The 27,929-nt window shown below is 36.1% G+C and overlaps 1 protein-coding gene across 6 annotated transcripts in view; it reads left to right on the top strand.

Annotated features, from left to right (window-relative positions):
* LOC110382568 (protein kinase C and casein kinase substrate in neurons protein 1) overlaps positions 1-27,929 on the top strand; it is a 111,125-nt gene that overhangs the window by 75,693 nt on the left and 7,503 nt on the right. For 5 of the 6 annotated variants that reach the window (XM_049841612.2, XM_064039397.1, XM_049841613.2 and 2 more), the window contains 3 exons: positions 17,139-17,165; positions 25,589-25,815; positions 26,621-26,741. In XM_049841612.2, the coding sequence (XP_049697569.1) occupies positions 17,139-17,165; positions 25,589-25,815; positions 26,621-26,741 (375 nt within the window). The remainder of the gene's footprint in view (positions 1-17,138; positions 17,166-25,588; positions 25,816-26,620; positions 26,742-27,929) is intronic. The other variant, XM_049841610.2, reaches the window with a different exon arrangement.

Below are 27,929 nucleotides of genomic sequence, written 5' to 3'. Positions count from 1 at the left end.
CAAAAAACAAGTCCATTCAGAAAATAGAATTTCCTAGAAACTGTAAGCTGGTTTTGTATCTAAAACAGAACTGCTGTATATAAAAGATATTTATCAATAAACTCGTAGAAATACCAACACACGTGTATGTAATGCCTGTACCATACAACCGCGAACATTTGGTAATATCCGTATCGGTATTTCGGGTATTACAGCATAGGTCTCCGTTGGTATGTTATTAATCTAGGCTAGGGCCTTGGCCATTCCATTGTCTGGTAAACTGTAAAGTTCATATAACCAATATTAAGAAAGTTCTATGCTATATTTAGAGTACTAGTCCAGACATGGCGGCTCTTATCAAATAGTGTCTTCGTCTCAGCCTAAAAACTTTCATTGCCAGAGGCTAAAAGCTGGAAGAATTTGCCCATTTGCTCACCGGGCATGCATGTTGGTGAAATTCACATTTAATAGATATCAAACAATATAATAATAAAACACTGATATATTTTTAAATGTTTTTTATTTTTATATGTTTTTTATATGTTTGAAAATAAATAAATGACAAAAAAAAAAAAAACACTGAAATAACACTGAAATAACATACCACACGCAAAAAAAATGCAACTGCGTTCATCTACTGGGAATTGTCTGATTCGCAATTCCCCCGTCTCCTGTATGTTTCTGTTCGTGTGTATTCCCGCTGGTGTGGTACCGGCTTTACACCAATACACGTGGGGTTGTTTCGTTATGAAAATACTAGTATTTTGTACAGAATAACAAGAGGTGTAGCTGTAACAAACTTTAACTGGAAAACTAAATGCGAGCACAAGGTTTTAGTTATAAATTCGTTTAAACAAATAGTTTCATGCAGAAATTTTTGATACTCAAAAATAGAAAAATGTGTGAAAAAATTTTCAAAATTTGAACGGATTTTATAAGTCCATATTTTTTAAATAATACTGTAAATTAACTCTATTTCTAAGACTTTTTACTATGGGAAATCGTCAAATGACCCCTCCTGCCGTGGGTACAGCGTGAGGCATTGTCAGACTCTTACTGTCTAAAACCCACCATGTACCTTCTTAAGTTCTTTATGTACCAGGGCCGCGGTAATTTTTACACACTAGTAAAATTAAAACTTACACTACAAGTAACACATCTTGTCTCAAAACATCCGATATTTTCCAACGTATTTCGAGATAAAGTCGTCAAAATATTTGCTTATTGTAGCTCTGTAGTGTGTTATCATTTGATTGACTTATCAGTACGTGTCGGCGATGCAGTCCGATGGGAATGATAGTGGCGATATTTATCATTATCTTAAATTGCTGTTACATATATTTTCATAGGAAATGCAGTATTTTTAATACTAATATTTGCTTTAATTAAAATATTTGCCTTTTCTATTGGGAGCTTGCCTTTGTCCTCTTTTACACGGTATAAGATACAGTCGATAAGACTAAACATTTCTTGTAAGTTTAAGTTTCTGATATGTAAGAATTTCGGTACATACGAAAAGACTAAAATTAGATTTAATCTAGTGGTTAGACAGTTAGTGTATTGTAAAAGTAAACCCGGTATGTTTATAGAAAATATACAAAAGTACTTACACATATATTTTTAACCCAGATTTTTCCATTACGAAAGTATGACGTGATAATTCCCAATTTGTCAGTTCCGCTTACGAATCGCCGTATATTTGTGAATCATAGGCTTTCGGCTTTCGGCTCTCGCAATATCTCAGGAATGTACGACCAATCATCTCTTCGGTACGATTTCTAACAATAAACACTGAAATTGGGTTGAACTGTATTTTAAGATTTATCTAAACAGGGAAGTTTGAGAAGTGTGAAATAACTGGGTCTATCTCAAAATATTTAGTTGCTTGATCTACTCTAATATTATACAGAGGAAATATTTGATTGTTTTTTTTTTTTATATGAATAGGCTCGGAAACTACTTGACCGATTTGAAAAATTATTAAACTTTGGGAAGCTACATTATATCCGGTAAATATCGGTTATTTTGGTCGGATCTTGTTTTTCCGAAAATAAATGCAATGTTCTCTGATATGTTTGACAGTCGATATCGATAACTGATAAGTTTGTTTATCAGATAAATGTAGGTTAAGGGGAATTTGCAAGGCAACTTCAAGTAAAGTCATTCAATCGACACTTCTAGAACTGGGCCGCAAAATGTTTAGAATTTAACGTAGCTATTTATGAAAATGCTATTCAAAACAATATAATGTAATAACTAAAATATAGAACCTTCGTCTATGTATAACAGCTGAAACGATTAAGATGAACATATGAACACATATAGATATCGCCTTTGGAGACGAATACGCATATAGGCTAGGAAGTGGAACAAAATCATAATGCTTTTATAACATATATAATTGCATAAAAAGTTAAACCGACATCCGAGTTACAAATAACTCAAGCACAACTCAAGTCTTTGTATACAACGATAAAGAACCCGAGGAAAAAAACACAGAAATAACTTTTTGTCATTATGAAGTTGAAACTCGTTTCCTTCAGACAAATTGGGGTGGGGGGATGAAATGTCCTTGACAGTTCCCAAATGGGTCCCTTGGAGATTATGGGAGCTTAATGTAGGCTTTGAATGAAGCCTGGATAGACTTCGGTGTTACAGTTTGTGCTGATTGGATTTTAACTGATTTATCAGTTTGTGCTGATTGGATTTTAACTGATTTATGGCCTGAAAAGAACTGTTTTTTGGTCGAGGAGTGAAGGGTTGCGTGTCAATTATTTCTGTGTAGGTGTAAGAGTTTATTACAAAAAAGTACAAATAGAATTAAAGCGACTTCAATAAAACACATACATATGGGTCAAACAAAGATTAACTTTCTTCTTTTGAAGTCAGTTGAAATGTCTTGCGTTAAATAAGTTATTGGTGGGATGATAAAATAAACACACTGTTTTGTATTAACAAAATATAGTTTCCATTTTCGCCTAGTAGAAGAAATGTCTAGAGAACATCATTACCGTCTTCCAATTCACATTCCAAACCAATTTTGATATGTAGCTCATCAAATAGTACAGTAATATCAAAGCAGTTTCATCAGCCTCTCATTTAACAATTAGCGTCATTAATATACCATTACTGTCACCCACAGAACCACGATTATAGCTATCTACATTAATTACATAAACTGCAGTAGAACTTATAAACATGGGCTTGTAGGAACCCTATTTAGCATTCAAGTCCTATCTGTGAAGAGCTGGAAATAGTTCTGTACAGTGCACGACAGAATTATTGACCCACAAGTTTATTGATTAAAACATTGTCGTAGATGACAATGTTTTGTGAAATAAAATTGGAGTAAAATTAGTTGTTTAAAATACCCTGTTGAATTTAACGTATTGAATTTTTTATTCATAATACTTCCTAGATCTTACCGATACTTATCTCACTTGATCAGACACTAACTTAACATACCAAAAAGTTAGGATGAATAAAATCAAGGCTTATTTTAAACAGCAACAAAGGCTTAAAAAATTACAATTATTCTTTGCCACACTCTCTTAAACTACTTCAACCTGTTGATTTTCTTCACAATAAATCCTCAAATACAATGTAATTTTGGTGCAAAACGCGTGCAACTGGCCGCAACCGCAGTGCCGACAATGTTGACCGCGGCGGCAACGGTGAGACGTGCAGAATAAATAAACGATGCTCAACCATTGCTATGCGGTGGTAATAAATGGATGTTATAGGGCTTATAACATTGTATGGATAGGTAAAAAATATAATTGTAATGAAGTTTTCTTCATACCAATTATTTACAAACTTATGTTAGATATTCAAAACGCATGGCGTTGCTTTTACTTAAAACATGAGAGAACACAAAAACACACTGAACTACAGTATTAAGTACCGGAAAAAATAGTTTTTTTTTCTTATTTTAGAAAAGCTCACAGTTAGCCTAACATATAGAAGAACTGTAGATAGTTAAAAAGGTTTTTCTTTTTAAGCGTTTATCTGATTGAACATCAATCACGATAAACAGATAACTGCTGTCAAATAATTATATATCTAATCACCCCATAAAGTAAATAAGACTTACCCACAAAAATGCACATTTAACTCAACCCTATTATTTGTATCTCTGCATATTCCTTAACAAGCTACCCCAATAATCCTGCAACGAAGTCTACATGTAAATAGAACAAACTTCGTCTTGCTATCGATTGCGGGCCAACAAAGTTCCTTGACCACTGGCCCCGTTCACATAAAACTTTAGCACGAACTATCCTTACGAGGCTTCTGAACTGTCTGTCAATATTGGATGTCTGTAGTGTTTGTCTAAGATACTGTTATGTAAGCTGGGGTTTATGCTGTGACCTAAGTTACTAGAAGCTTCGAATCTTGGATTGAAGTAGATATTTGGGGTTGTCTGATAGTATTCGGCAATTCGGATCTGCCCAAGATCCGTCGATGTGGTCGATATGTTTAGTTTTCAGAGTTTCATAATTTGCCTTGAAACGGAATTCACACCACGTTGTCGGAATTGCAAACCATCAAAACAAAACAAAAAAAAATAATTTTGCAAATTGGTCCAAGCATCTTTGAGTAATCGGTGAACATAAAACTAAGATCCTCAAATTAAGAACCTCCTCATTTTTAGGAAGTCGTTTAAAATATGGGTCACACAATCTGAATTAAATAACATTCCTCCAAATATACATATAACCCAATTACTAGCAAGAGACCACCCTCAGTAGATTGATTTAAACGCTTGTAGTATCTGATTACCCCAGTGTTTTCACTCCCCTCTAACCTTAATAATCCCTTTTCTACACGAAAACTTAAAGCAGTTAACAAAAGTTAAAACTATTTTAGTTTCTACTAGCTTTAGAGTCAGTCTATCGACCAGCGAAGGTCTTAGGCCAATGTCCCGGTTTGTCAGAACATCGGACGGTGTTACAGAAATTATTTATTAACTTAGAAATGCCTTATTGATTCTTTACCCTGGTTGTTTTATATGAATTATTAAGAGGTGACACGGTTTCAATTTGTTCTTTAATGTAGTAGGATTTTGTAGAAAATATTTTTCGATGGGTTTTCGATCACAATTAAACAAAAATATATTTTTGAGGCTGCCCGCGTCTGGACTTATTATAGGACAAATAAAAGGTCGTTTTTCTGTAGTATCAGTGTGTCCTATGCTCCTCCTACATAAAATTGGTCTCCGATTATCGCATGTGGGCTGGCAGCACGAAAACTAATGTAATGAGATACTTGCTAAAAGCGATGAAGAGTATACTACCCAGGACTGTAAGCTGTTAGGAGGTTAACGACCAGCATAATTCCAGCTCTTACGATGCTAAGCCAACGCCCGACGTTACTCATTCCAAAATTAGCAAAGAAATTAAACGATGATGTAACACTTCAAAGTAAATGATATCATTCGACTTTATCAGTAGATAGTAAGACCTCGTACGTTCTTATCTCTGCAGATGTCTTATTCGGTGACAGGTTATGTAAAACGAGATTATGTGGCAATTTCCTGGCGAATCTTGAAGCGTCTGCAACTCTTAAACGTAGACTCTCTTCAAGAGAAACGTTCGTTCAGGAAATAGTAGAGACGTTGAAATTGTACAGAAGAAAGAAATCTGTTTATTTGAGTTTTATGATTTAAATTGATGCAAGCTTGAGTGAAGTAGTTAATTATGCGAGGAACCACTTTTAAGCCGGATGCCTTCAATCCCCAAAAAACTTAAATGAAGCTAGATTTCACTTACGATATTTGTTGTAAGAAAACACAATTCTGGGTTCTCGAACATCATCTTCTCCAAAATGTTTATGTATCTATAGTGTGTGCAATAAAGGATAATGATAATAAGAGTTGCCAAAGTATAATCGCAATAGACTCGTCTAGCTACATGAGTTTCCCAGACGTTCCTTATACTATACATATAGTAGTGTGTACATTCCATTCCATATCTTCAATCACTATTTCAGCAATGTTCTCATCGTTTACCTCACCCAATAATTCACCATAAACTTAATTTTTTTCACCAAACACAACGTGTAAATTTAGTTTTTCATCGATGCTGTTGGAAATATCTCGCGTCTGGTTATCTCCCGAAATAAAACACTTGGAGATGAGTGCTAACGTCACTCGCCCACTCGTTTGTAGTCTAGTTAGAGATTCTGCTGTGACGTCAGAACAATAATGGGTGGAGTTTTAAATGTTCCAGCTATTGAAAGGGTTTTTGGTCCTGTGTTTCCTGCGATGTTTTAATCGTATAACTGAGGAGTTTGTTGCGCCACTTCTTCTTGCCAGTAATGACACATAGGAAGTGGTAATCCTGACGTTCAAAAAATGCTTTCTTCAGCCTACTTTGAATGAACGATTTTTTATTTTAATTTTGTATGTTAGTTATTTTTTTACGATAAAAAGAAGAATTTTAAGATTTTTTTACGATAAGAAAAGTACAGATGTTTTTTTTTATTGCTACCAATTTGGTTTTCTGTCATAAATAGTCAATAACCAATCATTTGTCTTAAAAGATTTGGTGAATAGTTTCATCAAATAAGGTCAAGAATATGAAAATAAATTCCAGTTCCTACTTAAAGAACAAATTCATCAATAATATAAAACTGGAACAAATCTATAATATTGAACATTTCCTATACTAATGAGAATTTATGTTGTTCTCTCATAATAATTTGTTTCGTAACTCAAGTAGTGTTTACATCATAAATCTTTGGAAATAAACTTGTTTCCGTTCAGCGGTATGAAAACATTACATTTGAATTATTATTGCTAATATGAGTTTGTACCATAATTTTAACACTACAAGTAAACTTTGAAATGGTATTTGGTATGGTAGGAAATAGCTTAAAACCACACGCCAGTGTGTTTAGTGTCTACATTACCAATTACTAGCTTTTGCCAGCGGTTTCACTCGCGTCCCTAGGGATCTACTGTCCATACCGGGATAAAATTTTGCCTATGTTACTCTAGAAGAGTGTAGCTTTCCAAAAATGAAAGAATTTTCAAATCAGTTCAATGCTTACGGAGCCTTTAGGGTACAAAAGAAAAAAAAACCCTCCTTATTATATTACTAAAGATTTAACAATAAGTAGGTAATCTTTGAAATTGTATATACTATTCTGAAAATGGGTTTAAAACAGTCGATATTATCAATTATATCCCCACCTCTTTCTGACAATAGAATTTGGATCACGTAATCATGTCATAATACGTGCCCTGATAAATGATTGATAGCATTCGGATCACCTCGATACATTTACAGCAATCAATCAAACTGGCCTTATCTGACCACTTGACAATATTGCTGGTTTTGTTTCATTTCATTTGGGTATATTTAGACTATCTTATTCGTACTTTTTTATTGTAAAGGGATGGTTGGTGATATTTTCTTGATGCGATCATCAAATTGGTCTATACGGATTTCTGATTGCACTTTGCGTTCCAGGGCGCATGATACAACGTTTATAAGACGTTGATCATAATGTCTTAATTTGTTTTAGTCAGGAGCCACGACTGGTTGTCAGACTGGCCAGGTTACCAAATAGTAGTCCTACCAAGGGTTATGGGTTTGCCCGAGTAACCTGGTTAAGGAAGAAAGGAACTTGCTCCATTTAGAACCCTGACTGAATCCGTATAAGTAAAAAAAACATATAATTTAGTTCTGTACTTGATACTTCTAGCTTGAAAACACGAGAGACTGACATACACAGTGACTTTCGCATTCATAATATGACTAAGGATAGTACGAGCACAATGTTAGAAACGGGTTTTCTCTAAGCGAATGAACGGATATTTCCGAGATACCATTCCACAATACATTCCAATGTTCCTATATTCTTGGTTTGTATTCAAATATCTTCGATATTGAATAAGCATTATAAGCTGGGTATACACCATTCAGTTTTATTCGCAGTTTCGATACAAAACATTAAACGTTAGAGATATAGACTATTGCTCTTAAACCCGTTAAAGTAATAAATAGGGGTTAGGTCTGAAGCTTTATTGCTCTTATTTTTTATATATTTGGCAGTCGTTACGGGTAGTCAGAAGACAGTAAGTTTGACAACCAGTATTACCTAGGGTTATTGGGTTGCCCGGGAAACTGGGTTGAGGAGTACAGATAAGCAGTCGCTCCTTGTATAACCCTGGTACTCAGTTGCATCCGGTTAGACTGGAAGCCGACCCCAACATAGTTGGGAAAAGGCTAGGCAGATGATGACTTTGCTCTGCAGTTATTACTGCATTATGGATATAGCTCATGTTTCATTGTAATAGATACTTTGATAGTCTGTAATGTATATACTTATTTATGTAATCAAACTGGAACGGCATATAGACTTAATTGTCATTTTCCGCTCAGACAAGTTTTCAATAACTGGTGCATGTGGATAGCTATCAAGGTTAAGTTACACTTGTCGTAATTAACATGGATATAAAGTCTGAAAATGGCAACCCACATTTACGTAAGCATATTCTTTTCCCATCCCTGTGGGAGAGGAGGCCGCAGCCCAGCAGTGGAACGAAAGAAAGGCTGATGAGGATAAAAACTTTAGTATAGTTTTTACGATATTGGCTGCAGGCATAACTTTAAAAGAATCACGGCTGTGATCACCGATTGCTGATAAAATCTCTGATAACCTATTAGGAACAGATCTGACAGACAAACTGTAACTTTTAGTTTCACAGGTCTTTGATAGCAATATCTGGCGGAAATTAAAAGCAGCCTATATCCCACTATATAATACTTTATCGCAACCACTGAAACTGGGCCTCGAATTTTAAATCCGACATACAGCCTCTAGCATAGTAATCCCAATGGGAACATATTCCACGTATTCCACAAAACGGGTAAATAAACTATTCCCAACAGGTTTTCGGTATTTACCTTATTCTGAATGTCGCATTTACCTGGAAATAAATATTTGTTAAGCTATATTCGTTTCGCATTATCAAAATGTAAATAATCTGATTGCGAGTTGCGTAAACATGGACGACGGGATTTTGTTATTAATTAGTGTGTTTTGTTGTTATGTAATATTATATTTTAATTATTAAATTCGGAGCTGTTGACAGATATAATATTGTGGTTTCATTTTGTGCCGTGTCGATGTTATTTTGGTTTGTAATGTAGCTCTCAAATGGTTGTAATGATTTTTCTCTCAATTTTGTCGTATGTAAGGGTGATGGTTCTATCTGCAATGTATTAAAAATACAAATACAAATATTGAAGATACGTAATGAATTGATATAACCAATAATGTGGAATAAAATTCCACGTGGGAGTATGTCGATAAATTATTCATCAAGTAAATCGATATGTCTGTTAATATGTCAACACCTTGCAATTGCATTTAATAAAGCCAGTATTGCTAGTAAATATAATATTGCAATTACAATTACTTTTTATTCAAACATCACGTTTCACCATATGCAACACAGCCATATAAAATATAACACTAACCAAAATTCTAACTAAAGATACTTCAAATCGTCTACAAAACTGGTTCTAACTATTACGAAAGCTGAACCTAATATTATGCAAAATACCGGGAATAGTATACCTACTCGTTCCGAATCAATACAAGTATCGCTTTGAAATCCACAACCAGATTTTGTACGGTAGTTGATTATTTACAATCAAGGAATATCACGGAGTAAGGGCCGCCGTACACGGACTGCTCGAGCAGTTAGCGGCTGAGTGAAATACACGGACCGCTCGAGCGGTCGGCGTCGACTGCTTGAGCTGTCGGTTGTTGACTGCTCGAGCTACGACCCAACTGCTCGAGCAGTCAAATGAGAAAACAGACGCCGCGAGGCCGCAAAGGGCGGGGGGGAGAGGGAAGTCGGAGAGCTGTCGACTGCTCTAGCGCAGTCAACGGCTCGAGCAGTCGGTGTATGCCTCGCAACCGCTCGCGAGCGGTCGACGGCACGATGGAATTTCATCATGCAGTTGACGGCTTGAAGCGGTCGCGACTGCTCGAGCAGTCGTGTGTACGGCAGCGAATGAATGACTATAGTTCACTGCGCGGTCGCGGCTTTAAGCAGTCGGTCTCAACTGCTTGAAGCAGTCCGTGTACGGCGGCTCTAAGGAAAATGAGCGGAGATGCCATAATGTGGGTAGGTCAGGCGCCTTCTCCTGCTTCAAATAGGTACGGAAGGCATGACCAAAACCATCAGTTACGAGTGAACCAACGAGGCGTTCGGATTCCATCAATTTTTGGTATTACGAAGCATGATCGGGTCCAAAAAAAGAGTAGAAGTTCGGAGACAGTAAAGTTCCTCGTCCTCCGCACACCAGAATTTTAGCGTGCTGCTTTCTTAAGAGATTTTCCGTTAAGGCATCTTGTCATTTTGTTCTCCATGGTACAGCACATTCACAGTACTTGAGTATTTACGATCACGGAGTATGCACTATGCAGGTTTGAATGCAAATGTAGGAATGAAAGAGTGGTTTATGATATACGAGTGTTTGGGCTTCAGTGAAGGTAGTCTGTGGTAAGGTCGTTTGATAGAAGTGTGTAAAGATTACTACTTGTAGGTGATTTCTAATATGCTGCACATAACGTAGCCTAACTAAAGCCCTGGAATACCGTGTCTCTGCAAATAAAGATGTTTATTCTTTCTTAAGAAGACTTATGTACATTTGGAGCTGGTGCATCGTGTCTGCTTCTTCCTAACTTTTCCTCTTATAAATATAATTAATATTATATGATTTTTCATGTTATAATATTTATGTATAGTGTTTTCTATGGGCCTTGATGCCTGATTTAAATAAATAAATAAAAAGAAAATGACGTTCTTGCCAGCAGTATTGTCTTTCTCACTATATACCTATTCATTTTTTCTTCCGCCTGGTATGAGTGTTATGTGGCTGTCCTCCCCTGCGGTGAAAATTCTTTGACTTCCTTCATATAATTTCCAAGTTCTCTATCTAAACATTTTACTCATTTTCCTACTTCGCAATTTCCTTCCTAACATTGATTTGCCTTGTCTTACAAAGCGACAAATTAATTCATACACGGCAAAGCGTGTCAGAAGCACTCGTCGACACGAAGATGATCACAACCCTGACACAGTAATGAATCAGCTTGTATGATCGTCATCAGATAATTATGCGTAGGGCTGCCGTACTGGCCATGAATATTACATGAGATGTTCATAATATTATTGTTGATGTAATATTCTTGTATTTACTTTTAGGTTCTGTAAGAATGGGGAATTCTGTGATTTGCTGGTAAAACTTTGCATTGTGGCTGTGAATTCAATATTTTCTGGTATCGGTTTAGCACTTCGGTCCGAATCGGTATCGGTAGAGAGCCTTTTTTGTACCCTATAGGGTCTGAAACTACGGATCCGACTTGAAAAAAAAAAAATCTTGGCTTGGAAAGCAGACTACTGCTGAGCTGCCTAGGCTATTTATTATATTATCGTCCGGGTTCAAGAAGAAGTTAGGTAGTTATTTATAATTTGTATTATTTATGTTTCCTTTAAGAATTAAAACAATCTAGAATTGTACAGACACAGTCTTGATTACACCACCATGTGTTCCAAGAGGCCTTTGCCCTGCACTTAGACAATAATGCCACTATTAACGTTATAAATAAAAATCTGACCCTCACAGACGTGCAAGTAATTGCGTGCGTAATCACTTTTTATAAACAAGTAAATAGACTGCGGTTTTTCACGTAAACAGGGATTTAATGATTGTCATTATGATCAAGTCAAGTTCTTAGTACTGTTAATGATGAAGTTTTTATTACAGAAATATTAGTTATTATTGAGTACTGAAATTCGCAATATAATTAAAAATTAGTAGGTCTTTTTTTATTGACAATTTACCTATGGTGAACGCAGATTTCTTAGAGTCGAAATCGCCGATTTTACTATAGCGACAATGTTTATGCCGAACTAAGAAGGCTAAGGTCCGGTTTCACTGGTTACAAATAGACTGTCAATTAGTTATGCGATAGTTAATGCTATCTGCTAGATAAAGGATGCTTATGATTTTTACCAAATATTGCTATCCGAGACGTATTAATATATTCCTTTTCTCATTTCATGCTGTCATTTTAATGCGGGATTATTAATAAAACTGATAAAGATGTGATCCTTAAAGTAAATTTTCTATATTTTCCAAGTATTTTTCTCACCGTCGCGTGTCATTCAGAACCATGACATACAATACAGGTTATTGCGCCGACATTTATTATGGAGATGAGCCTGCTTTAATTTATTCTGCTAATTGTTTGTTGTACCTCCATCTTAATAGGCGGGTAGGTGTTGATAGTAATAATGTAGAATTTAGTAACAAAGTTTTCAATTATCATACTTTACCAATGGTTAGGAGATTTCTGCACGCAACAAAGCCTGTATGATCTCTAGGTATTTTTGCTGTATCCGAGTATTTTGGCATGTTAAGATTTATTTCCGCAATACACGAGAAATGTAAGAATTTCTCGTTTTCTAGAAAAAAGTACTGACATATTGCAATCTTAGTGGAATGTGTAAATCGTACGTATGCAATTGAGAGCCTGTATCTATATGAGGCGAGAGAAAGAATGTTTCATCATAACATCAGTTTTTTTATGTTTATACAGAAATCTATTATTATAAGTATCCTTTACATTAACTAGGACAAACAAACAAACCACAAATTAAAACTCCATTTACGAAATTCCAAACAAGACTTAGCTCAGACTTTTCCCATAATCTATCAGAGAAAACTGGTAGTCAGGTCACCGAACAATTACCGGTTATTATTCGAAGTTGTCACGAACACGAAACCATTAATTATAGGTCGTACTAAACCAACTATGTTAGGGCTAGGCTAGACGAGCGCGGAATAACGGACGGTTTACGATCGAGGCGATAAAAATATCCGCAAAACTTAGATGTATGTACTGTTTATTGCGGGATTTTTAGCTAAGTATACGATTGCTAGAGCAAGTAAACTTGAAGGAAATATTTGTGGGTATTACAATGCCAGACATCCATAGAATCTGGCCTTTAAGTGAGCCTATTATTCTGAGTATGATTAAAGATATTTTGTAAACGATCATCATCTATATTACCGGTACAGCACGGTAAAGTACTTTACTAAAGTACCTTCGGCAATTTTAGGGAACCTAAATTGTTTTTGCACGCAAAGATAACTAGTCTCTTGGGAAGCCATAAATAAATTCTATTAATTTTCGATTTTCAATATGCGTCTCTTGAATCGCGGAAGATATCAGAGATTGTATGGTAGAGCCGTTACAAAAACGCTACCATTGCGAAAGTTTAGAGCTTGGTTGTTGTTGTGAGTAAATAAATGTTTTTGACGTGTTTGTTTATGAAATAACGTATAGAAAGATTTCTAAGATCTTTGTTATATTAATTCGACTGTAAAATTAACTTCAGTCCCTCTTTTGAAACTATTTGCTTCAAGAATGACGGCGCAAGTTTATTAAATAAAGTTAAACATACTTTTTCCAAAACTACAAACTTGTTTTTAGTTTACAAGAGTTAGCCTTTTGTCAAGCGATGAAGCGTGAACCTTTAGTGCTTTTAGGGGTTGTCCCCTAAAAAGTTATTAATAATAGCACTAGACGGAAAACACGTGTAGCCTACAGTGTATTAAAAATGGTTGAACTTTCAGTAAAGGCTGTAGGCTTTCAGTACTTGAATAATTTACAAAAAAACATATTACAATGCATGGTACATTATTTCTGTTAACATGATTGAAATCACATTGTGTCATTTTTGCAATTTTTAGATGCAAATCAAATTCAATTGCAATTTTAGTCCATTTTTTACTGTCTTCGCGTCTTACGATCCTAATAATCTCATTAATTATAACAAGAATTGCACAAAACTTTCCAAGCCCGAATTCCATACACTCAAAACTATAATCAGAAAGTGCTAACAACAAATGTATGGGCAAGCCATCGCCACTGTTATTTAGATTCCTCTGCATAACACTCCAAGTAAAAAACTAATCATTGACTCGCGTGCTACAATTACACACATGTATGATACAGGGACTGTGAACATTTTCTTAATTTCTTTATTCGCACACCAAAAGAATTACAAACGAAAAATATACGTGCCTATTATACGTGTACATATCAAGTATAATAACATTTTCAATATGTGACAAAAAAAATAGTCTGCCATTTTAATTGTGCCACTGCAAGACCTTTTCTCATACAGGGGAGAAATAAAACTGCATATTTGCGAGTGTTTGGTATGTGAGCATAGCTATAAAACTATGCTACATTAACTGAACCCGCATTTTTTTAAGGATTAAATGCGTGCCGAAAAAGCCAAAATGGAAATCCTTTGTTATAATTTTGTAGAGTTTTATGATGTTATTATTTTAATTTTAGTTGTATCAAGCTACGAGAGAATTTGAGTAAGTAACTAAGTAAATATGCTGAAATCAAAAGATTCTCAAGTCATAATTTGATTCTTAAAGCAAATCTTCAATGTTTGGCACACCTGTCGAACACATGCGTACGCGCACGAAGTGCGAGTGTATTGACATGTGGAATCCCGCGGTAATCGCGTCTAGAAATGTGTGGATTTACGACCAATTGTGTCACTGATCTTTTCGGAATGTGCTTGATTTATTGCAATACAGTTTTGCTGACCATAAATATTATTATTTTTTGTTTTAACTACTTCACTGTCGACACACGATGCAGACACAATAGTTAACCAATAGGTGTGTATCATATATGGCTCATGGGACAGGGATGTTATTAAGTTAATCATAGCATTTTTGCCAAAAAAACTTACATCTATTAGACTACTGGATTAGAATATTACTCTTTGGTATGTGAAAGAAATGAGAGCTGTCAAACAACTATTTGTAATGTCAAAATATGTATGGTAATATGTGATGTTGTAATTTCCTTAATACAAATACTAGTTTATAAGTGAAATTAATTGAATTAACCCGTAAAAAATAATGAAGAGCCCTCAACTTGATGGGATTCAGTAGTGAAAATAAATCATTTCGCCTCGAGTTTCAAAATACTATGCAGTTTTCCAAACAGCGAACTTCACCAAAATGCTACCAAGAAAAATCCTAACACATTACAAAGCTCCTGCAATAGCCCAATTGTTACCAACCCCTGAGAATAACAACGCATTTAATCAATCCGTGAGTATTACTCAAGGAAACTCAATTTTCTTATTTACGTAACACCCTTACGACTTACTACGCATAGTATACAATAGTATATGATAAGGGTTAAGAGTAGGTACGTTATCATTATTTTCTCTCGTGACATTGATACTTGATTGTAAGTGGTAATATGTCAGTATGTCTGACACCAGTCTAACCAAAGGGTATTGGGTTGCCCGGGTAACTGGGTTGAGGAGGTCAGATTGGCAGTCGCTTCTTGTAAAGCACTGGTACTCAGCTGAATCCGGTTAGACTGGAAGCCGACCCCAACATAGTTGGGAAAAGGCTCGGGGGATATATATACACATAGTGAGTACAATAGTATATATGATAAGGTTTAAGAGTACGTTATCATTATGTTCTCTCGTGATATGGAAACTGCCTCTATTGATACTTCATTGTAAGTGGTAATATGTGTAGTAGAAATAGAGACTAGACCGATTGTCGGTGACTGTTCTCACTAATCAGCTGCGTAAGACGTAATGGCGTCCACGGCCGATAGGAGATCAGCCAGCTGCGCAGGACATATTATAGTGCACAAGCATTTGCGCAGACACAGGTGTACTCTCTATTATGTAATGTCCCTTGTCTTAACAAAACCGGTGGCGATAGCTTGTTTGATATAAGACAAGCAGACTATATTTTTGGAGCTCTTAATTCAAAGTCAAAGATTTTTATTTCACACCAGCGACCCGCCCCGGCTTCGCACGGGTGCAGTGCTATTTAATGTATGTTATTAAACATATAAACTACCTCTTAAATTAACCTTTCTATTTAAAAAAACCGCATTAACATCGGTTGCAAAGGGGCAGAAAAAGCGAATTTGTTTTATTCTATGAAGTGATAGACCTATTACATGTCCTTACGAAGCTTCAGCTAGGTGCACGGTTCCAAGGACAATATTTTCACAAGTTATCATTAATATATTCTGTAGAAGACTGTTTATCACCAAAAAAAAGCGTCCAAGGTAGATTTTTATCTTGTTAATGAGGCTATCTCCTAAACAAGCTCAACTTCAATATCAGCTGCTAATATTTGAGTAACCATCGCTAAAGGCACGTTATTTAAGAACGAGTCTGCGCAATATTTGTTGATGATTTTGACGAGATTTGATACTACTCTGATAAAAAAGATTCATAGTGCTTAAATATGAGGTGTAAAATATATGAGTAATTTGTGCAAAAATCATTTGAGTTTTATATGTATAGAATGTAGTTTCAAAAATAAAGACACCAGATTTTTTCTCCACTGCCAAGAAAGTTATAGTTTTAGGTCATTTTAAACCTCTAGTCACATCGAATAGAAGAAGTTTACTAGGGTCCCAAGAAACTAGTTCTACTTCTTTAAAAGCCAGACCAATTCAACGAAATGTCTATAAACTTAGTTCTCTGATTTAAATAACCTACACAAGAGCCACAAATACATACAACTGTCTAATCCACCTGCAGTGTTTACAGGGTTACTGTGTCACATACTTATGTAATACCTCGGGTTGACCTACATCTACCTTGCGATCGTAATGTGAAGCCGTTTGATAGGTTCGAATGATGTTAACTGAGAAATTCTTTTATTTGCGTTTGTTTCTTCCTTATTTAATTTTATGGGGATTTTGATTTGGGTACATAGAAACATGATGCCATGGTTTTTTTAGTCGCGGAGTTACTTGTGGTTGACTCATTGGGACATTATTCACTTGGAGAAAATGAAAGGGGTTTATCAAGGGAAATGAATAACAAGCATGAATGTATAATTTATGTATCTTATAACCAAAATGACAATATTGACAGCATCGGCGAATCTAAGCATCCTATGTTATACTCACATTGATGTCGTCCTTTCAGAAATGTATTTGATATTACTCCAAAAATGCATGCGGTTATAAACCTTATTTCAATCGGCATTACCTTTACTTTTGAATGAATGAACATGATAATATTCTCACGATATTTTCCCTTCCAGGGAGAGAACTCCAAAAGAGGACACGAGGTACGTTGTAGTGCGACCGTGTACAGTGTCGTGTCGCTTTTACACCAATACTGCATGAATTGGTCGCATTCGCATTCGTACGGATAATATACATACAATAAACAAGCTTTAGCTCCAGAAGAAAGAGACGGATCAGAGTCGCCAGAAAGGGAACACGCATGGAGAACAAAAGTACTAACGGAGATGTCATAACTCAAAATCCAAAATTGCAAAATTTTGCGGAACACGCCCATTAATTTCAAAATAAAATCACCAATCAATCAAGACCAATCTTTCACGGATTGTGTTTGATTTTACAAGGAACCCGAACGTATCATTGGTTCTAGTCTGACTGATCACGACTACCGTACGTTGCTTGACCTACAAGAAGGCGTCTGACCTACCGTCCTTATGGCATCTCCGCTAGCTTTGCTTCCTCCGTGGGACCGATCTGCCATCTCTTCTTTCAGGATGCTTATGCAGTTTGCTTAATCTATGTGTATTAACTATATGTTTGCATCCCTCTCACAGCGTGGCATGATGAGCCTATCTCACTGTATTTTTGCATCCTTAGTTCATATAGGGTCCAGTCTTCGCCTACAAGGCGGTGGTGATAGAAAAAACGTTCGGAATTTTTGAAGTAAGATCCATCGCGTTAGTTTAGAGTCCCTATATCATCCATGTAAGACGAGAGATCCATTAAAATGTAAAGAAGATATAGTATCTATCAGTCTTATAGTTCTGTTAAATATAGATAAGAAGACATATTTAGGAGAATATCTAGATAATAGTTATGGTGGATGAACATGAACACAATATGAACAGCCACAAAATGCACGTTTGTTCATACCAACACTTCATCACCATCTATGGCACTGCATGATACTCCAAGAGACTCAAATTGCATCCATACTTTAGATACCCTTTAAAAAATATTAATGTGACGAGATTGTCTCTTTTGCGTCAAGTAAATTTTTGCAATTTCCCTTGTCCAATTTATTGTTGAGAAGAAAGAAGTCATGTGTGAATGACGTCGCAAAGATAGGTCTGGGTGACAGGTTATGCATGCTACATGTTTGTGTTTTAATACACTAACTACTTTTGAAACATTCAAAACAAATTATCCACAATTTTGATGTTGTAAATGATCTAGTGTATGTAATACTGAAATACAGCTTATGCTCGACATAGGCATAATTTGGACAGATGGTGTTTTAAAATAATGTCCAGAGGCTCGCCCTATTACTATATCTCCGCATCTATAGCTTCGAGAAAAGCGAAATGTTATATTAAATTGAACACTAAAACAATGTAGGTACATAGTAACATTTGATAGTGTATCTACGACAGTTTCACCGAAGTGTTTCCCATGGCATAGTTTCGTGCCAATAACATCGTTACCACCGCTTTCTTTCCAGTCGCGCTGCGGTTTGACGAAATATCTTCGTGTTTAGATCATAAACAATGGTTATGTCCTAGGAGAAAAACTAGACATAACTTCACTTCTTAAACTAATATGGCAATTTAATATCGAGAAAATTGCGCTGTGGATCATGCTGCACTGAGTCCAACAAAATTGGGATAAGGGCAGGATGATGATGATGTGGATGAAGCACGGAGTGTTAGTGTTGGTATTTTTGCTGATCCTACCGTGTTCCTTTTTGATTATATATTTGTGAATGCTAACGTAATATGTAACTATATAATATATGTCTACCCGTCTGTCCCCCTATAAATGTACTTCAACTATTCAATCATTTTCATAAATCTTGCACGAACCATTGTATTTTTGAACATCTAGACAAAGATGAACCCTCAAAATTCTGGGTAACCGCAAAAACATTTACCTCTCTTTGTTATTCCTATCATCTATCTCAGTGGTTTTTAATTAAGCTAAAATAACACTCCTTTTATCCCGTTTTAATTGGCCACATCCATCCCGTGATTGGTGAAACAATAGTGCGGTTTTGTTATACCGACGTATTCGGGTCAGGTCTGAAGGTAACTTTTCAATATTGTAGTGTCGAATTCCGACTAACGGGAAACTGGTGGAAATGAAAATATGAGAGCATGTATCGACATGCTGTTATGCAAGTGTTGTGATTTTTACTGTCCCTGAGTTTAAATGTTAACTTTCAATTTAAATTATTATGTCAGTACTAGCTGTTCCCCTTGGTCTCATTCGCGTCTGGAGGGAATTTCTTCCACCACCCGGTCTTTTCCGTGAACCAGATCAAAGATTGACTGATTGAAAGACTGACACCGCACCGCACGGTTTTAATGTTTACGTTTCAAATCTACATAAATTGACAATCTTCCCTTCATACTATTAAACAAATACACTTCCAATAACTATTTCCTTACCCAACAAAGAGCTCCCATTCACCAACATAACTTATATACCATCCACACCTTCAGCCATCACTTCCCATACAATATTCCGGTCAGCTAAGCCAAATAAATAGTCAGCACACATTTGCGGAGCCTCGATATGTTTACTCAGGACCCCACGTATACTGGGCGCACTGTATTTGTGCCGACAGCTTCTGTGTACAAGGACTTATCAGTCAATATTGGTATACGTAATTGTAGGAAGTCAGAGACGGTATTGCGATTTCGATTCAATCGAGTATTCGAGTCAGATCGACTTTGGAGTTTGTTTGTGGTTCTTTGACAACTCCTTTTTAAATAAGGACAGGAAATAAAAACGAATCTAAGAACAGAATAATAATTTGGATTTCATCAACTTTTAAACATCCTAATTAAGGATCTCCCTCTTTTTGGGAAGCCGGTTAAAAATAAATATAATCCAAACCCCAACGTTTTCCCAGTCCACCGCTTCTATAAACAAAATAACATTTATTTCCTCGCCGTTTTTAATTTTCCTTATGCTTCCAAAACGGGTCCATTTGTAAAACATAATGAAGTGCCCTGAAAACGTAACAGCCGTGTGCGACCCGCAGTTGGTGACTCCACTCTATCCCCTTGCCCCCTCGTCATCCGTAATTCTTTCTACCTTCCCTGATGGACAATTAATTGCCACAATTAGTACTAATCCCATTAAATGAACCATCCACGAGCTGGTGTTCTTTGTTAGTTTAAAATCTGCTTTGATTGTCTTTTAATTGTTATCGAGAGGAGATTTTGTTGATAGTTTGTTGTTATTGATTTTTAGTATTATCGTGTGTATGAATTAAATGGGGAAAAAAGACATAAAATGTTTGCAAAAGATCCAAGTTTTGTTCAGCTCCATCAAAAATATAACCGAAATATTTCGAATTCTCAGCTTTGGCTTTCAATCGAAAAATACTATTAAATGCATTTATTTAACTTTCAACATATTATTTATATTTTTAAATATTAGATTATAAAAAGAAATAAAAAAAATACTTATTATTAAATATTGAAAGTCATCTATTTACCATCTGAAGATATCTTTGTCAGTTCTTTCCTTTTTCAATTTCAATATCAATAATCATCATTTTTTCAAGTACATGTTTAAGCATATTAGTTAAAAAGAGGCGAGAGAATTTCCCAAAATATTATCTAACTTCAAGCAATTCTTCCAGCTATTAAAAATTTTCATCGAGGGAACTATTCACGGAAAGATTTTCCGGTGCACAAACTGAATTTTCCACAAAATAAGCCACTAAATTGGATTTCGATTGAACGTTAAAGTTTTCCAGAAAAGTCCATCCGTTTAAAGTGACAATTTAAGACCCAATTTCTGGGAGATTTTGTGGGGTGAACGGATTTGTTCACGGTTTGCGAATCTTATAATATGTGAACGAGAAATCTGCATATGCTTATAACCGACTATGTTATAACAGCATTTGATAATCAAGCAATACTTGGGACCTTTACTCCCGTATTTTAGAATATTTCTCCTAGTAAAATGTCGTCTAGACTTGCTGACACATCTTCAAAATTCCTTAGCAAAAGTCTACCACTGTCACACACAAGTATTGTGATACAACACAACATATTGACAGCCGTTGGCCCAGAAACCTTAGCCAGGAAATTAACTGTCATGGCTGCCGTCCAGACGACTGTAATAGGCCTTCGCACACGTGAACTCCTTGGGACTCATTCGTTAGGCCTAGTGGCGGTTGAGATATTTACTATGGCAATTTTACGGGGAAGGTTTGAATATATAGCGTGAGGAATACCATGTTAAGGTCGTGTTTAGAGGTGGCTTACGTGGTTTGTGAGAGGGTTATGCTCATTGGGATCATTATTTGAGTGCCAAGACTGTTTCCCTGAATGGGCTTGCTAGGGTGTTTGCTTATTTATTAAACGTTCCAGCATCTGTAGTTTGTTCTGTTAGAAAGTTTTTTCGTCTAAATACTTATGCTCATAGAACCCATTGTTAGTTGTAAATACAGCTTACAATACATATAAGAATATGGTGCATATCAGCTACTTTATGCATTTGAACTTAACCATGACATCATGCTCAATAAGCAATCCAAAATTGTTCAATTTTCAAAAATCAATATTCCCCACACTTAACAACATTTGGATGTCCAATTATTGTCGCCATGGGGGTCGGCAAGCCTCGAGGCATGTAATCCAATGAGGGTGCAGGTAACGACGGCAGTTTTGTCGCGTCCGCACCATTGGATTGCACCCTTACCTCACGTGCGTCTAACGTAGTTGGTTTAGGGCTGTCCCTGTGGGTAGTTTTGGTCGTTTTAAGATAGCCTGAAGGGTTGTATGTGATTTTGTTTGGAATAAGTGAATTGAATGAAGATTGGTGTAGTAAAATGTATATTACGAGCACAATAATGTTAAGCTGTCTTTATTTAAACGCATCATATAGTTGGATTGCCGTATAGATACATAAACTAAATCAAAATTACATTTCATTTTATTACTACTAGCTTCCACCCGCGGTTCTACTCCCGTCCCAAGGAAACTATGTACTTCCCGCATCCGGATGAAGATATATTCGTCTCCTAGGTCTAAATCACCTCTTCACAAATTTTCACCCAAATCAATCCAGCGGTCCTTGCGTTATAAATCGTGTAACTAACAAGACTTCTTGTTAAAATTCTTTTCTTTTTGTTAAAAAAATGGCAAAGAACACGAAATTTTTAGATTTCACCCCCATAAGGTTCTAAGCGAATTCTTACTGAACGTGATTACTCCACCCCTATATTTGCTGAGACGGCGCGATCCTAAGATGTCGTGCGCTCGATGGATAGCCCTCGAGAGCGATGCGAGCGTCTAGTCAACTTCCGATGTCAATTGCACTTGTCATGTCTAGGGACACTCTTACCTTGCGAGAAATCCGTTTTCTTTTGATATTTTGATGTTTTTGAATAGATCTTCTTGAGTTTGATGTCTGTTTTTGTGGTTTTTTAAACTCGGTAAATGAGTTCTTATTGGTTTTTGATAGCTGATTCCTGCATAACGTTATATTATAGTCCTGTGAAATTGTGGGTTTACCCATTCATAAGCTGACCTACATATTAAACCATGAAATCAACTAACTGTGTAATGTTTGCAATAACTTTATGAAACTTCTTTTTTATGATTTATTTTTTAAGTAACCTTTTATTTATTTATTTGTTTTCTAATTACGTACATGTGGTTTCATCGCAACCAGCGGGTGTTACTGGTAAGGTTACTGCTAATTAACGCCAGTACTCGATAGCAGTTAATTGCCCATTATGCACTGTGTGGTATGCGTGAAGATAGTCATTGTGTAGGCTAGTCAGGGACAACGGAGATGGTGTTTGTTTGGGAACACTATTGTTTGAGATTTTCCATATAAATCATCAAAAAAACTTAATAAATCACCCTTTATTTAGGATATAAAATTGTCAAAAAAGTAAGTTTTATATGGATGTGTCGTAACCATATCTTCAAAATGGTCACATTTCATGACACCTCAATTCAAATACGATTGGCTTCTTTTTAACAACCTATGTTAGATTTTGTAAAACAAGCTCAAAAAAGCCACATTTCATGAAAATATAGAGATTACTTCATGAAGTGAGCCGAAATATGATATGGTTACGGCAGATATACTACTTAAAAGACACAATTAAAATTACCAGGTGAGAGATAAGTTTCTCCAAGTTATTTTGCTAGTAAGTAGAAATAATGCTAATTCCTTTGTAAAATCTTACTCTGTGCTAAAGCGTAGTCGAAGCGAACTCGGCGTGTTATGATTATAAGTAAATTAGCTCGTGCTCCGCTATCTCACCGCCTCGGCTTATCCAGTTAGTGACAACCCTTGTAGTAGGGTTGCCATATTATATTGTGCTATAGGTATAAAAATGATAATACTTCCTTATTGAGATAGGTTACTTTCAATATGTCCTTGTAAAACACTGGTACTCGGCAGCATCCATCCGGTTAGACTGGAAGCTGACCCTTATATACCTAGTTGGGAAAAAGCTAGGAAGATGATGATGAATTTCAAAATGTTTACTTATCATTTAGTATTTACCATTTTTCAGTAAAGAAAAATATATACTATCAAAGATTTTTTTTATAACTTTTGATTAAGCTTATACGTGCTTAATTTCACGATTATCTAATCAGATTTGAATAATAATACTTACACTTTGCACTCATAAAAATATGAATATATTTTCTTTCAAAGTAAACACGTAAATTTTGCGTTAAAATAAGATCATTTACAGTTAGTACACGTAGATCCTACCTAATTACCAACTCACAACCCTAGCTCGTTAGGGTTGCTACATATTTCATATTTCCTTTTTACCTTACCTTACATAATATTAGTAATATAAGGGTATAGAGATAAACTTTCGTATTATGATTATGAGTTAAATTAGTTCGTTGCAGCGTCGCAAACGAAGTTATCCAATTACTGGCAACCCTTTCACTAGGGTTGTCACTCAGCCTGCTTTTGCTTTGAAGTTTATTAAATTATGGTTACATTAATAATGATGTAGGGAATATGTAACCTTATGTTAATATAAATAGATTACATATTCTATCGTAATGTTGTTGTTAAATACTGTTTGGTATTGGCTACATGTTGTAGAATTTTTATATGGGCGGTAATTTTGTAAAGGTAGAATTCCGTGGGTCGCGGCTTACGACAGTCGTCGGCCGCGCGCGACAATAGTCAACCTATGAAAATGTATGGCGCCGCTGCCGAGGCTCGCGACAGTCGCGCGCGGCCGACGAATTTCGTAAGCCGCGCGCGGCCGACGAATTTCGTAAGCCGCGCGCGGCATTGTGTTCAAATTAGTAGATTTTGTTCGTCCGTTCCCTCTAGTCGAAGTGCTAATTGATATCCTTGAAGAAGAAGAGGATGACGTATTGCTGTGGCTGTATTATGAAAATAGATTACCAATCGACCCTATTTTTAAAAAGTAGAAATGATGAAGGATACTACCCAATACTGATTCAAAAGCATTTGTATTGTAATGAAAACAAAAGGAAGTTTTGCCGACTAAATAAAAAACAATTCAATTCTGGTTTTACTAAAATTATATAGATGTTACTTAGCGCTAGACAAAGACTATAAAACCACTTGACTGCGCATACAGTGCCCCGACGCTCGCCAAAAGTTAGTGATTTTGCGCGTTTGCGCGGCCGACGACTGTCGTAAGCCGCGCGCGGCTGTCGTAGCCGCTATCCACGGAATTCTACCTTTAGTCTTCAATAGTGTTGTTTATGAACCTTAGGCCTGAAACTGAGTTAAGGGTGGGTTGCACCATGTAACTATAATGATAACCAAACCATAACCAGCCATCAAATCGGTGATTTGACCAATGGGGTAACCATTTGACTGCTTTTATGGATTGGTTGTCGCTATAGTTTTATGGCAACCCACCCTCAAAGTGTGAGCTAACTTAAAAGAATTGAAAGAGCAACGTTTAATCGTCAATACAAAAACTTAACAAATACCAAGTGTAGTGTTAATAAAAAAAGCTAGTCAGTCTATAGCTACGTCACACAGACGTCTGGCCACGTCGCCGCCGGACGTGGCAATTTGCGACAATCCCCCCCCCCTCGACCCACTCCTCGTCACCCCCCACCCCCTCGCAGTTCTGTTGTGAAGCTACTGCACGCATGTTTATGTTGTACAGCTAATAATGTTTTTAGTTCTGTCTGTGTGTTTATATGGTCCCTTTGATAATGTAGGGTAGGTTGACTAGAAGTTATTCAAAGTTCTTTTTAGAAAGCTCATTCGACCTTTACAAAAAGAAACAGGAAAGGTCAACAGTCATGTTAATAAGACCAGCTAATCATTTGTAATATATTGTGATCCTCTTGATCTACTCGTATTTGAAAATATATTTGAGAAAATAATATTACGACAATTTACTCGTAAATCATGTAGTTGCTACTTTCATCCTAATATTGAAACCATCTACTCTTAAAATCTTGTACATACCTACATTCCACAAAAAAACCAGCAAACATCAAACTTACAAACAACCCTCTCTCAACAGGTAAAGAAAATGGCGGAACGCGTAGCCAAATGCCGCGAAGAGGTATCAAAGAGCAGAGAAAAGTACCAATCAGCGTTAGCAGAGATCACCGCGTACAATCCTCGTTACATAGAAGATATGACCGGCGTGTTCGAGCGCTGCCAGCAGATGGAGGCTCAGAGGCTCAAGTTCTTCAAGGATGTACTGTTCAGCTTCCATAAGTGCCTAAATATCAGTGAAGAACCTTCGTGAGTATATAAGTGTCTATACTACTGGTATTCTAAATTTGTCTGTAGATTGCATACAGCTAAGTCTGTGTTTCGGATGGCACGTTAAACTGTAGGCGTCTTACCACAAAAACTTTTAAACGTCAGTTTATGCCTTGTCTAAAAAAATGACAAATTATGACGTTGACATATGGTTCATTTTGCAGCCAAAATTTTATTAGACAAGTGTAAAACAGGGTTTAAAGTTTTTGTAGTAAGGCCCTAGGTGTCATTGAACATCCTTGGCAGTCGTTACGGGTAGACAGAAGCCAGTAAGTCTGACGCCAGTCTAACCAAGGGGTATCGGGTTGCCCGGTTAACTGGGTTGAGGAGGTCAGATAGGCAGTCGCTCCTTGTAAAGCACTGGTACTCAGCTGAATCCGGTTAGACTGGAAGCCGACCTCAACAAAGTTGGGAAAAAGGCTCGGAGGATGATGACTACTAGTGTTCTAAATTAGTCTGTAGATTGCATACAGCTAAGTTTGACATCTTTAATGTCTTTTCGTTTGAAAACGATCTCCAAAAAGTCGCAATTGCAAGTTAAAAGACTTTTGGGTGATAAACTTGTTCGTCGATTTTATTTTAGATGTTCTCCGATAGTAGTCAAATACCTACTGGCAATTTGTAAGAATTTCATTAAAAAACGCAAATCTCAACCTTACTGTTAACTACAGGGTCTTATATGTAGACGTCATAAACAGGCCACAAGAAGTAAGAATATCTACTATAGAAGTATTCGACACTTTTTGGATGAACCATTATTCACAAACTTAACATAAATTTTCAGATTACCCCAAATATACGCAGAATTCCACCACACAATTAACAACGCAGATAGCCAAAAGGACCTGAAATGGTGGGCGAACAACCACGGCGTCAATATGGCGATGGCCTGGCCACAGTTCGAGGTAACACATACATTGCCGCTTTTGTACCAGTCTGCATACAACCCGCCCTCACTCACAGAGCAATGCATTACTGTCCAAGCGATTTTATCGAATAAACTGTGCATCTTATTAACGTGAATGCTTTTAGGTGAATGCATTCTCAGACTTTAGGTATCGACGGATTTTGTTAAACCATGTTGTATTTATTCTTGAAGTAGTGTTTTTGGGGACCGTAAAAATGGGGAAATGAATATGAAATTCTTCATAAAAAAGACACCTAATAGGTATATGTTTTGTGTACAAGATGATATGAGATACAAAATTGAGGTTTGAAATCATTAAGTCTACTTGAGACTTATGAATATTCAGATAAAAGAAGGAAAGTGAGTTATATTTTTTAAACTGATTCAAATTATCCAGTATAAAAAATACAAACATCCGAATTGAGAATCTCCTCCTAATTGGAAAGTCAGTTACAAGTAACTTGGCAAGCATGGTTTAAAAATAATCCGTGATTTAGAAAATAGACAAAGTCTTAAAGGGCATTAGTCGTATTAGTATGAGGAACTAAGCATGTCTGTCTATGTATTAGATGACTATTATCTCTTCCCTATTAGTTCTAAACAAATTACAGTATTTAGCTGACTATACTTAATAATATTTAGAACTCTTCTTAGAAACTTTTTAGTGGCTGCAAACTGCGTAGTTTTGTAAGGATAAAATACAATTTATTTCATTTCATAATATGGACCAACATGTCCATGTAAATAATAAAAGTTGAAAGTAATCTTTCTAAAAAATTGGTCCGTTTTTGCAAACAATTGGTCCTAACAGTGTGCAGCCACTGCGCTTGTAGTTAGACCTTCAAACATTCCCCTTATCACAAGGTCTCTTTATGCCAAACAAACAGAAATATGTGATCAAGATAAAAGCAATGTTTCGACACCTTTACCTCGCATACCGAACAAATACATACAAAAATTTCATACAGCAACGGATTTCCTTCAAACATTTTAAAATTTATAATCGACCTACAATGTATGAATGAAAAGTATTTTTATCGTTTCGGGTCAAGTGCATCGTAATTATTTTTCGCAAAGTATTTATAAATGCATAGCAATCGCAATTATTGCTGGTCACACCATTTAGACAGAAAGAATTCAGTCAAAGTATTTAATTACACAGCATTGCAATAAAATAAAATAATTA

This window comes from Helicoverpa armigera, chromosome 19 (genome assembly GCF_030705265.1).
Source record: "Helicoverpa armigera isolate CAAS_96S chromosome 19, ASM3070526v1, whole genome shotgun sequence".
Taxonomy (NCBI): domain Eukaryota; kingdom Metazoa; phylum Arthropoda; class Insecta; order Lepidoptera; family Noctuidae; genus Helicoverpa; species Helicoverpa armigera.
This window is presented reverse-complemented; position numbering and strand designations above follow the sequence as displayed.